At 41.0% G+C, this 12,566-nt stretch overlaps 1 protein-coding gene across 8 annotated transcripts in view; it reads left to right on the top strand.

Moving 5' to 3' along the window:
- Agbl1 (ATP/GTP binding protein like 1) overlaps positions 1-12,566 on the top strand; it is an 887,643-nt gene that overhangs the window by 140,645 nt on the left and 734,432 nt on the right. For all 8 annotated transcript variants that reach the window (XM_031387026.1, XM_031387022.1, XM_031387027.1 and 5 more), the window contains exon 6: positions 3,162-3,199. In XM_031387026.1, the coding sequence (XP_031242886.1) occupies positions 3,162-3,199 (38 nt within the window). The remainder of the gene's footprint in view (positions 1-3,161; positions 3,200-12,566) is intronic.

Here is a 12,566-nt window from a genome sequence, read left to right on the forward strand (position 1 = left end):
TGTGTGTGTATGTGTGTGTGTGAATCCCTGCTCTGTTTCTTTTGAATTTTCTTGAAAATACTATCTGTTCCCATGGTTACAAACTATTGTTGCTATTGTAGAAATTAGTAAATAAATATTTTCATGTTTGAGTGCCCTCCAACATTATAGGTGGATGCTTGCAACAGTATTCTGACCAGTTTCAGGGAGCTTTCACATAGTTTCTCTTGAATATAGTATGTCCCAAATGAAAGCCATTATTTTCTCTAAAAATATAGCTTCCCTTCTTAGTTAGTTAGTGGCTTTTTTGTGCTTAGATTTACCTAACCTAAATGTTTCAGGTAGTCACCCGGACCTTCTCTTTCTTTTTTATTCTGTAACTATGTTTTCTGAATAATAATGATCATCTCAGTTTTCCATCACTGACATCATACGTAAGAATTAAAAACAAATGAATGATGTCTCATTGTGTAAAAACTTGAATTTGGATTCTTTCGACTATCAGACTTTGGCCTTAACTATGGTCTGTATCCTCTACCTAAGTGTACTCTTCATCATAAATGTTGATCCCCAAATTATGCTCTCTAAAGTAACAACACTGCCCTGGTACCTCTGGACTCAGCTTCAATTTGGCTGTAACCTTGACCATGTCATAAAATATTACCATTAGGATCATATTTATTTCTTATATCATCATGCTATTTGGAATATTCTAGAGAATTAAGGGTCTAATGTCAGCTTTAATGTCCCTATCAACAATCAAAGAATGACCAAGCCCACATCGATTCATCACCAGACCATTTATTAACAAATTTTAATGTGCACATGAGGATTTGCTAACAAAAGGATTCTAATTCATCAGGTCAGGGAACAGGCTACACAGTATACATTTCTTTTTAGCTCTCAAAAAATGTCAGGCTGTTTGTAACGATTCATATTCTGAGCAGCAAGACTCTTAAGTTTTCTTTAGCCCATCCTTTCTCATAGCCTCTACTCTGTTCTCTGAACCTATTATCTTGTTTCTTGCCCCATGGTGAAAGTGTTCTGTAGATCAGTCATAATAAGTCGCTTGTCTCCGTAGACCTGGCTGGTGATCTAGACTTGGTTAGATACCTACTTTGAATATTCCTAATCTTTTCCTGTTTTCCATACTTCTATTCTTCTCCTCTAACTTGTTTTGGTTTTGCTGTTTTGCTATGTAATAGTCTTTGTTGTGTTATGCAACAAGAAGGCATAACCTAACTATAGGAACATGTTTGATTCATGCTTTAAGGTTTATTAGACTTTACTACAATGAGCTAAATAAACCTGTTTTCTTTTTAAATCACTCAGTCTTATGTATTTGTCTTAGTAATGGGAAGTAAATTAAAATCCCCAACAGAGGAAAACATTGGCTTAGAGAGAACTGTAATATGGAAGAATGCTGTTTGTTCTTTTTGAGAATAGACATATTACATATGATCTTAGTAACTTATGCTTAAGGCAAGCAGTGGTGTGTTCTCATCACATCTGAAGACTGGGGAAATAGGCCAGAGGGATTAGATTGTCCCTTCTAGGCTACACACACATGTGAATAGACTGCCCCAAACCAGGAATCCCTTTTCCCTAATGTTATACAGATTTTCTCATCAGCTATTTCCTTACCTCAGAGTATTCTTTGCAGCATGTTGCTTGATACTGAGATAGAGCCAGCAGCATGAGGAAGAAAAATGAATGTGAAAAAATAAGAGTAAATAAAACAGAAACAAAGTGTTTGAGATATAATTGCATCTCCTCCTATCCTTCAGGATTCCTATGATGGCAAAACTCACAGTGCAGAACGAACAGCAGAGACAATCACTCATCTCAGGGAAACCAGCACTGGAAAGTCTCAAGTCAGTGGGGCCAGATTCCACTGAGAGACTCCCCACTAGTCACCCATATCCATTCTTTTCCACCTCTAATTGAATTTTGGCTTCTGAAACCCTCCTCTTCTAACTCCATGGAGATTGACAAAATCCAGATGCTACAGTACATAGGAACCATGGTGTGATGGGACAAAAAGGAATCAGAACTGATGGAAACAGCTCAGCATCTAGAGGAAAGAGTAGGGCAGCCAAATGGATTAGGAGAGAAGGAAAGTATGCGAGTTAGAAGACAGAAAATGTTTGAGAATGATCCAGCAAGGCACCTACCCCACTGGACCACCAGCCACGTCTATAGGGATCACATTGATGCATCCTCTAAACCCATTATTAATACTCCCCAGTGTGCATGTGAGGATTTGTTAGAACAAGATTCTAACTCATGGGGAGGAGTAACCTGGAGATTCTATATTTCTCTTTGGGTGTCAGCAAATGTGAGGTTGCAGGTAGAGAGTCACACACTGAGGAGCGGGGCTTAATAAAACCACAAGTGACTTCCTGGCACCCTATTCTCATTGTCTCATGTAATTTCAATCACTTCCCAAAGCCTCACATTGAAATACCATGGACATATGAATTGAGTTCCCAATAAATAAGCTCTGGAGGATATGTTCAAAGAATAACACTGGGATTTCGTGTTTTGTCAGACATCAGGAACAAACTGAAGGGCTACTAAAACCTGGAACAAGAGATGTTTTTGATTTTCCTCTAATTCATTTTGCTGCTGAAGCTGTGAAATTCTTCCATGGGAGAAAGCAATGTGCTTGGAGGAAGGTCTCCATCCTACGGAAACAGCTTCTCCTCCCAGTGTGCATGGTTTTCAGTGTGTCTTAGGCCTGAGTGGTTCAGGAACCTGGCACTAAACTGCTGTATCCCCTGTGCCTTCTCAGCCCCTCCTTTTCAATCATCCTTCAGAGTTTCAGGTACAAATCAAGAAACTTTACACTGACTGGTAAGGGCAACACCTAAAAAGAAAAAAAAATGCAGTGCAAAGAAGTTTGTGGAGCGTTTGAAGTGATGGGGGAAGGGAGAGTATTTTCAGTAGCAGAGGGGACCTCCGAGATCCATTTGGAAGATAGACCCCTCAGTTAATGTGATTTCTGCATTTATGCCTCTTTAATGGTCAGTGGAGATCAATAGAATGCCTTCTAAGCATGGATAATACTGAGTCTGATAGGTGGCAGCGATGAACACTCTACCTATGGAATTCATGGGCTAACAAAAAAAGACCATTGAACATTGACTTTCGCTTTTTTTCTCTCTTTTTTTTTTCCCCAGGGTAGCCACAGAAGTTTTGGCAGCATTGCTGAAATCCAGTAAGCATCTCTTTAAAAGTGTATGTGGGTGGGGTGGGGTGGGGGGTTGGTTATCTCTTCCTGTTCTTGTTTTTGTGATAGGTACCCTTTTTTTCCATGGCTCCATTCTGATTTGTGAAGAAATAGAGACTTGTCTCAAGTCTGTTGGCAAAAGAGAATTTGGTGACTGTAGAAAAGAGAGTGAATATATCTTCAGGTGGACATATCCTCTTATAATCTACTATCATTAGTGTTGATTGTCAAGTGTACAGATTCCAGAATCACCTGAGAGAGTGGTCTCTTGGCATGCATGTCTGGGATTATCATGATTGGATTAATTGAGGTGGGAAGATCTGTCCAAAGTGGGTGCCACCATTTACTGGTAGGATCCATCATTTGTTGTTCTCTGCTTCCTGGCTGTGTATGTAATATGGCCTGTTATTTCAAGCTCCTGGTGCCTTAGTCTCTCTGCCATGATGGACTATACCTTGAATTATGAGCCTTTTTCTTTTCTCCTTTGAGTTGCTTTTGTTAAAATTTATCAGAGTAAGAAAAGTAGATAAGGCAAAGACAACTGTCCCTACATGGGAAGTAAGTTGTCTATTGCAGACCTGGGAACTCATCAATTCTTTTGGACAGAAGAAACAACCCTTAAGCATTACTAGAATAAATCCCAGCCAATGGGACTGTCCAGTGGAACAAAAGTTTATGTATGAGTGGTTAGGTAGATGTTGATACTTGCATTTGGTTTTTTAACTTAGCTCATGACTTTCTATATGCTTGGGAATTACTTGGACAATGTAGAGGTTGCCAAGTTGTTTTTTTTTTTTTATTAAAAAGTTATTTCTTTTCTCAACTATGTGAGTGATTGCAAAAGAATAGCTTGGAGGTTCTGAATTATTGTGAGGGTTTTTTTTTGTTGTTTTTTTTTGTTTTGTTTTGTTTTTTTGCCTCGTGGCCTTAGCCTAATTACATTGGGAGTCAATTTCACGTGTGCAATATAATAGACAGCATGATGCACTTGGGAGTGAAGTCTTGCCTTAATGTTTTTATTCCTCCTCTCCTTACTGCTTCATCTGTTTTAATTTGATACCTTGGAAACCACCTTTTTCAATGGTGATATTTGTTTCTCTAGAGGGAGCCCGGGGCCTGTGTGTAATAGGTGAACTTTAATAAACCTTATAAATAAATAAATAAATAAATAAATAAATAAATAAATAAATAAATGTAAGAACACTCTTTCTCCACCACCCACACATCTCTGTCAACCAGAAGCATGAAGTAAAAGCCAAAGTACATGACGTTTCCTTTTACAGACTGGAGTTGGAAAATGAAGCTTGAATTCATTTTGTTGGTTTGAAACTCAGACAGTATGGAAGTCTGTCCACAAACTCAGCTTTCAAACATGGGTCAGGTGGAAGGCAGTGGGATCAGACTAGGAATGGAAGAGACAGAGTCTATGGACTACTTGACATGGAAAGACGTCACTCGTGGGTTCTGGGGAGGAGCTGCTCATTCTTCAGAGTCAACCAACTACAGGTTTAAGCTCTTGGTTCTTATTATAGCAGACGGTGTCTTTCTCCATTCAAATGCTTGGCGTTAGATGAAGGGCAAGGGGTAGGAAGGAAATGAGCTTTGCTCCCTGGGACACCAGTGAGTACAGTGCTTTGGGACAGGAGCTTTCTCTTGAGTCCTCCCTGCCCAGCTTTGGCAATAGAAAACTTGACTCTTCCTGGGAAGGGAACCCTGAGGGCAAAGTAGGGCCATCTTACCTCCAACATACATGCACATTTATCCCTTAAAGTTAAAGCTAAGTAACCTCTCATAAAATGTACCTATGTTGTGAAAAATCTGAAAATAGTCTCATATTCCTCAACTTTAGTGACAAGGATCATGGGATCTTGCTTTAGAAGACTAGTAGTATAGAAAACCACTAGTATGTGCAAATATGAGCAGACTCAGTCACACACTGTTTGGCTGGGTGTTCCACACTCTGGCCATGCTTAATAAGCTGAGCCTGTAGTGGTAGAAGGCTCAGCTCTGAGTTTCTAACTTATATTCTTCTTTTAGGGCAGTGGTGCTCAACTTTCCTAAGACTGTGACCCTTTAATATAGTTCTCATGTTGTGGTGACCTTCAACTATAAAATTATTTTTGTTGCTATTTCATAACTGTAATTTTGCTATTGTTATGAATTGTAATGAAAATATCTGATATATAGGATATCTGATATGCAATCCCTGTGAAAGTGTTGGTTTGCACCCCCACCCCATCCTGCCGAAAGGGGTCATGGTGCATAGGTTGAGAAGCACTGTTTTAGAGTTTGGCTTTTGACTCTCCTCCTCTGTAGAATATTCTCTGGATCACTTGGTAAGGTGCCCCTGCTTTCTGTTTCCATAGGCTTTCCTACCTCAGTGTCTTGATGTCACTGAACTGAAGTTATTTTTTTATTTTTTTATTTTGTCTTTATGTCTCAGCAGAAGCTTTTAAGGGACAGGGGTTATCTCTATTGATCTGTATGTTTCTTGTATCAGCACAACAAAGCTGAAAGCACATATTTGTTGATTACAATTAAATGATTGATTTGTGATATTTACCCACACGAAATAGCAAGATTGCTCCCTACAACCTAAATCTAACAATCCATGCTTAGAACCAATGGTCTTAACATTTGTAGTTCTAATCTCTATTTACTTTACTAATAGGCTGCTAGGGAACTGAAAGCCTGCTGTCTTCTACATATAAAGCAGGTTTTAACCATCCCATTAGGAAGATATATGGGGTTATCTGCTAATTCTGCTGAGCTGTCCATATGGGTCCTTGCCTGGGTCTTTGGTTATTTATATCACAAAACAGTTGGATCAGAGGTTCTCTAATATTCTTTCTCCCACTAAAGACAAAACCTTCCTTTATATCAGAGTCTCTCATCCTTGGCACCATTGACATTTTGAATTGGGTAATTCTTTCTTGTTGGGATCTGTTCTATGCAACATGGAATATTTAGTGACACCCCAGATCACTATGTGCTAGTATTTGGCATTGTGTTTTGATATAACAACCCACCCCACCTATGGGAATCAAAGCTGCTTCCTTTTGAGAACTGCCAAAACCCATTTGGGTACACACATGGGCTAAAATCCACCCAAAGTTTCAAAATTTCCTTCCCAAGATACATTTTCTTTTTGGTATTTTCATGTTTCATAATTGACCTACGATTTCCCAGCATCAAGCATCATTCATATGCCTTTGTAAGCACAAGAACACAGGAAGGAGACCAGAATTACAAACATTCACAAATTATGTGGTGAGGACCCTGCTGGGGCAAGGAAGTTCTATTCTAAGTGGCAACTCTAACATGTAGGTAGAAGGGTTCTAAGGTCATCTGTGAGCTCAGCACAAAAGAAGGCTTCATTCAGATAGCAAAGTTTGATCATGGGCTTGAAGAACAATCACAGCTTACCAGACAGTCACCACTGTTGTTACACTAAGCCCAACCAAAGTACACACAGCATGGAGTATCTGGGCATACATAACACCAATCCACCTAGGCTGGCGTCCCTGCAGGGCTTTGAGTGTTTTGGAAATTTCTAGTCCTTTGATAACACCTAAATGTCATGTGAAGCTAAACTTTAACATGGAATGCCTTTTGTCTTTAATTGAAAAGTGTTGAATCTATCAGTTGAACTTAAATTCAAGATGTTAGATTATGTCTAAAATTCAAAACTGCACGTGGCACAGCTCTCCTGCAATGTTTATGCAGACTTTTATCTATAAAAGGCATACTTCTTTTAGGTGGTGGCTATTCTGGCTTGATGTTTACTTGTCAGCGAGTATAAAAAAAAATGGCAGTTCTAGAAGATCTCAGTAACTGCATCACAGAGGACATTGTCCTGTCTAAATAAAACTAGGACAAAATATTTACTGGCTAGGGTTAGTCAGTCAGTGTGCCTATGACCGTCAATATAAGGGCAGGCTTGGGAATCTGAGGTTACTAAGATCCTATTTATTTGTCACTGACTGGAGCCAATCCCCATGAGTGGCAGAAAAACAAAAAACTCATTTCTTGGAGGAGTGGGGCCTGCCCACAGCAGCAGCACAGGGAAAGGAAAGAACTTTGGATCATATTACAGAGAGTTTATTATTTTCTTTGACTCTCACTCCCTTATCAAATGGGGTGGAAGTAATGTAGCTAGCACAGGAGGTGAGGACGGTAGGAAGAGAAATGAGGTAAAGGCATCTCAAATCTCAGTTTCTGATCAGGCAAATTTTGCACAGAAATCTAAGGACATGTCCTATTGTCTCAGCCATTTGATGGTACAAAGCAAAGTCATTGTGCATTTGAGAGTCCCTCTGTCTCTGTCTTTTAGAGTAGGATGACCTGAGCTAAATTCCACATCATCCCTAAAATCAGTTCATTTCTCTGCTCACACATGCACACTCTCCACTAACACTGTCCACTAAAAGTTCTGTACCGAGAGTTTGCCTTTTTGTGTTTTATTCTATCCAGAAACACTTAGCTTCTTATTATTGAAATTTAATACTGCTTTGATTAAGAAATCACACTATTTCAATTGCTCGTGTTGTTTTTCTTTAACAAGCCAAAACAACTCTCTCTCTCTCTCTCTATCTCTCTCTCTCTCTCTCTCCTCTCTCTCTCTCTCTTTCTCTCAATCCTATCCCTCCTCTTTCCACTAGGCTTTTCTTCCTCTTACTTCTCTCTCTGCCCTTCTTTCTCACTTCCATACCCCTCTCCTGTTCTCATTGTGCCCACAGCCTCTCCCTCTTTCCTTTTCTTTCTTAACCTCCTTTCCGTAAGAATTACCCATAAATGTACTTATGAAAAATTGTGACCATGGAAGCAGCCTTTGAATGAGGTACAGCAGTGGGATTATAGTTGATTTGTGCTGGCCCCAGGGATGAATCTTCCAATAATGGTCTGGCATTAACCTTGCTGCCCAGATTTAAAGGTCATAATCTTGCAACAAGGAAACACCTTCTGGTGCAGGCCTTAAATCTTGCTGAGGGAAGAGAAGCCTACTTCATACTTCTTTTCTACTTTAGAATTAGCATTTGGGGGCCTCAGGAAGTGTGCAGAACTTACAGAAAGGGAGGAGGCATAGAGAAGACAGCAGAGGAAGAAACACAGAAGAAAAAAGTGAGCAGGATAAACAAGAGTGCTAATGGAAAGTTTGGCAGGAAGGTGAGACTTCTCATAGCCCCTCCTAGTTAATGTTCTGTCTGTCTGATTCCCAGGGAACAGCCTGCAGCAGTGTTACTGCAGAGAATAGGAAGGAAGGACAAACCCATTACACACAGAGCAGCCTGGCATGGATAAACAGTCTCATGCTTGGAGAAAACATCTGCAGTGGTCTAGTGTAGATGCTGGAGCACATGGTGGCCAGATAATCATCCTGCTTTGAGATGCTAAAGATGGGCCAATTTCAAGATTCCCTGAAAATGTTAGAACTGCTGGCATCCCTCCTCAGAATGGATGTGTGTGTTTGAAGATGGTTGGTATTGTGGCCCCTTTGCTCTGATGGCCACACACAAGTACCAGGAGATTAATACAGTCTTCTTTGGGCTCATGTGCATGTTTTTACAGAGCCTGTGACCTCCACTCCAGGAGAAATGGCCTGACTTGACAAGTCTGGCCACGATAGGTTTCTCAGATGTTATGCTTCCTGCCTCAGTTTCCTAATGAAACTAAAGAAGGTCATACTGTCATGGCTGAAAGACCTTGAGTTTTCCTTGTATTTCTTCATCTCTCTCTTAGCGTGTGTGTGTGTGTGTGTCTGTGTGTACATGTGTGAGTTTGACTTGTATGGAGGATAGAGATCAACTTCAGAAGTTGTTCCTCAGCTGTTATCCATCTTGTTTTTTGAAAGAGTCACTTACTCAACTTGGAGCTTGCCAGGTAGGCTAGAGAGCTGGTCAGTGAGCCCCAGGGATCTGTTCGTCTCACCCTTCATATTGGGATTACAAGCGTGTTCATGGTCATTCCTGATGATTTTGTGTGGCTTCTGGGGTTTGAATTGGATTTATGTCTTCATGTCCACACAATAAGCACTTTACCAACCACTGACTTATCTTCCCATCCAAATTATTATTTATTTTTGATAATTTATGCTAATGTTTATATTTATCATGTACAATATGAAGTTGTAGAATGTAGCACATCATGAAATATGACTAAGTCTTTTCTATTTTATTTATTTTTAAACTTAGTCTTACTCCTGTAGAGTAGGCTGGCATACCACTTACTGTAGACTGGACGTGAACTCCTGATCCTCAGACCCCATCCTCTTGAATGTTAAAATAGGAGGCATGGACCATCATGCTTTGTCAAACATGTGCCATTTGCTGAGTAGAGAGTGCATCCTTATCAATTAGTTCTCATGGATGCCCTGAAAGGTAATTAAAGGATATTGTCAGGAATATATGGCCCCAGAATGCCCTGGACACTACTCACCTTACTTGTCTCTCTCATTTCCAGAGGAGAAAACTGAGGAGTATGTAGAAGAAGGGAATCGTGCAGAGCTCTGACAACCAGCTCCTGCTGCTCTTCTTACATCTCAGCACACACACCTCCTTTAGGGCTTGTCTGAGCACCAGCCACTGTCACCTCTGTCCAGCATAGGGTTCCTTGCTAATAATTCTTTACAATGTAAGGTGGTTCTCACCCTTCCTAGTGCTGTGACCCCTTAACACAGTGCTTCATGTTGTGGTGACCCTCTCAACCATAAAACTAGATTGTTGCTACTTCATGACTGTAATTTTGCTACTCTTACGAATAATGTAAATATGTGATAAACAGAGTATCTGATATGCAACCCCCTACCCCTAAAGGAGGACACAATCCACAGGTTGAGAATCACACTACATTACACAGAATGGAACCAGCCATGGTGTAATGTGTACATAAATATGTGTGACTGTTTTATTCTTTGAGCACCCACACAGGGGTTGGCTTCTTACTGCAGCCTCATACCTCATCTCAGGCCACATTAGTGGCTATCCTAATTATTTAATGTTGTATAAGGAAGGAGTCCAGTTTCCTAGAATCTTTTCCCACCGTGCCTTAGTTATTGTGGTAAGTTCATGAACATGATTATCTTTCTTTCTTTTTCTAGTATGACTTCTGGGGAAGCATACAATATGTATTTCACTGACGAGCCAAACATCTCCTTCAAATAATATTGATTTTTTTTTTTGTATTTGTCACACTGCTGCAGTTGGCTTCATCTGAAGGCAGCACGGCAAGCTACATCCATCACTGTGCTGGTTTAAAATGACAACACTTATATCCACCATTTATTGAGTTCTTAGTATGTCAGACACTGTGTATGTTTAGCCCGAAAAGGAGATTTTGCAATCCCCATCTCATAAGTGGGGTAACTGAAATCTAGAAGGCTTAAATAATTTATTCAGCTAGCAGGCTACAGGGTTTACCTGACACTCTCTTCCTCCCAGTGAGCTAAGCCCTATGCTTCACCAGGAAGAGATTAAAGAGGTTAGGTTTACTTAACCCAAAGAAGGAACAACCAAATGTTGAAAGGAAGCTAAGTAAATATTGTCTAAGTATCAGGAGGATTATTTTGGAAGACTATGTGTTACTTAAGTCAGAAACATTACACAGTCCACTTCATATAACGTTTGAATGGGACCCGGTGAGAGATGCTGGAACACCAGCATGTGTATGAGGAGTCTGTGTCTGGAATGTAGCACACCATGAGGGTGAGCATCAGGCAAGGCTGATGAATGAGGGCATGAGATCCAGGAGCGAGCAGGAACTGGAAGGATTACAGACTCCTATTACGTCATGCCACATTCAATTTGGCATATTTCTCCTTACTTTCTTGGCTTCAAGTCCAGTCTTGTCTGCCAAATACTTACGTATTTTGCATAAGTACATAAGTGATTTTAAAAAGTTTAAGTTAAAAGGTTGCAACTGTACCGGTTGTCTCTTTTCCTTCCATTGCTCCGCTCAGTCTGGCGCTGTAGGAAGTGTGGGCTGAGTTGCACAGTTGCACCTGTAGTTCTCCTTCCTGCCATATGGTGGTGCTGTTCTTCTAGTTATCTTGACCATTGCTAGTCCAATATTTATTTTCGGTGAGTAATTTGTTTATCAGGGGGTTATTTTAATCTAATTTTGGCCATATTTGCTAGCGCACACTATCTGTGCTTCCCAGCGTTAGCAGCTTGCATGTCTTGAAGGAAATTAGCTGAAGATGGTCTCAGAGGCATTTGCGCAGACATTATTTAAGGGAGGCGGGAGGAGGCAGGGTGAGTGGAGCTTGGGGTTAGAACAGCCGATGGAATTTGTTGCCTTCCAAGTGGTGTTAGCATGACTGAGCAGGATTGACCAAGGGCGGGGGCGGGGGTATCCGAGTAGCATTTTGCAGGCTGTCTCTGCTTGACAGCAGCAACACTGGTCGCTGGTCGTTAGGGTCGCTAGTCTCCCAGAACCTTGTGACAACTTGTAAAGGTCCTAGATTGGTTTGGAAGGACAAGAGTCTTCTAGTTCTGCACCCTCTGCAAGAGGCCCTTCTCCCAGTTAGATGACACCTTTAATTAACTGCTACTGCAAGCTGTCTGTAAGCTGGGGAGTGGGGAGAGGTTGGAGAGGGAGCTACACAGAGCAACCACAGCAGCACCCACAGCGTGACTATGGTGATTAATAACGTGCTGGACACTTTACCCACGTTTCACTGAACTTTGTCCTCATTTGCATAATAATCATAGAACTATACCTGCTTTACGTGCCAAGATGATATAGTTAGCAGAAAATAAAGACTTGCTGAGATCCCACAAATAGCACAAGGAAAGCTAAACTTTACCTCAGTTGGGACTGCTTCCAAAGCATCAGATTTTCGTATTTCTGCTAAGCTTCAGCAGGAGCCCTGGACTATGGGCTGAGACATAGATTGACTATGTGATCCTCAACTTGGCCTTTGACATTGCGCTTGAGTTCAGGTTGGCTTTCCACAAGTGGATGGTTAGAGGCGGGGCTTGATGCCTCTTTGCAACAGAATCTTACCTTTTCGCCATCAAAGCCTAAATGCGAGTGACGAACATGCAGCAGGCACCATGGGGCTCAGGTGGAGACCCCAGTTAATAACAGTTCATCTTCTCCCTCGCTCTGGCTCCTGATAGACATGGAGAAGCTTCCAGGGACACTCCTGAGGGTCTGGAAGAAATTAGCATTGAAAACATCTGAATGAATGTCTGCATGCTGTGTTTGGGAGCTTGACCTGTTGTTTGGGATTACAGCTTAAAGGTGGAGTGACATGATGCTGTCTGTGGGAGGCTGGAGAAGTGTGCCACACTTCTCTAAGTAGTAAATAAAGATCACCACCACCACCACCATCACCATCACCATCACCACCACC

Source organism: Mastomys coucha, unplaced genomic scaffold (assembly GCF_008632895.1).
Source record: "Mastomys coucha isolate ucsf_1 unplaced genomic scaffold, UCSF_Mcou_1 pScaffold21, whole genome shotgun sequence".
NCBI lineage: Eukaryota > Metazoa > Chordata > Mammalia > Rodentia > Muridae > Mastomys > Mastomys coucha.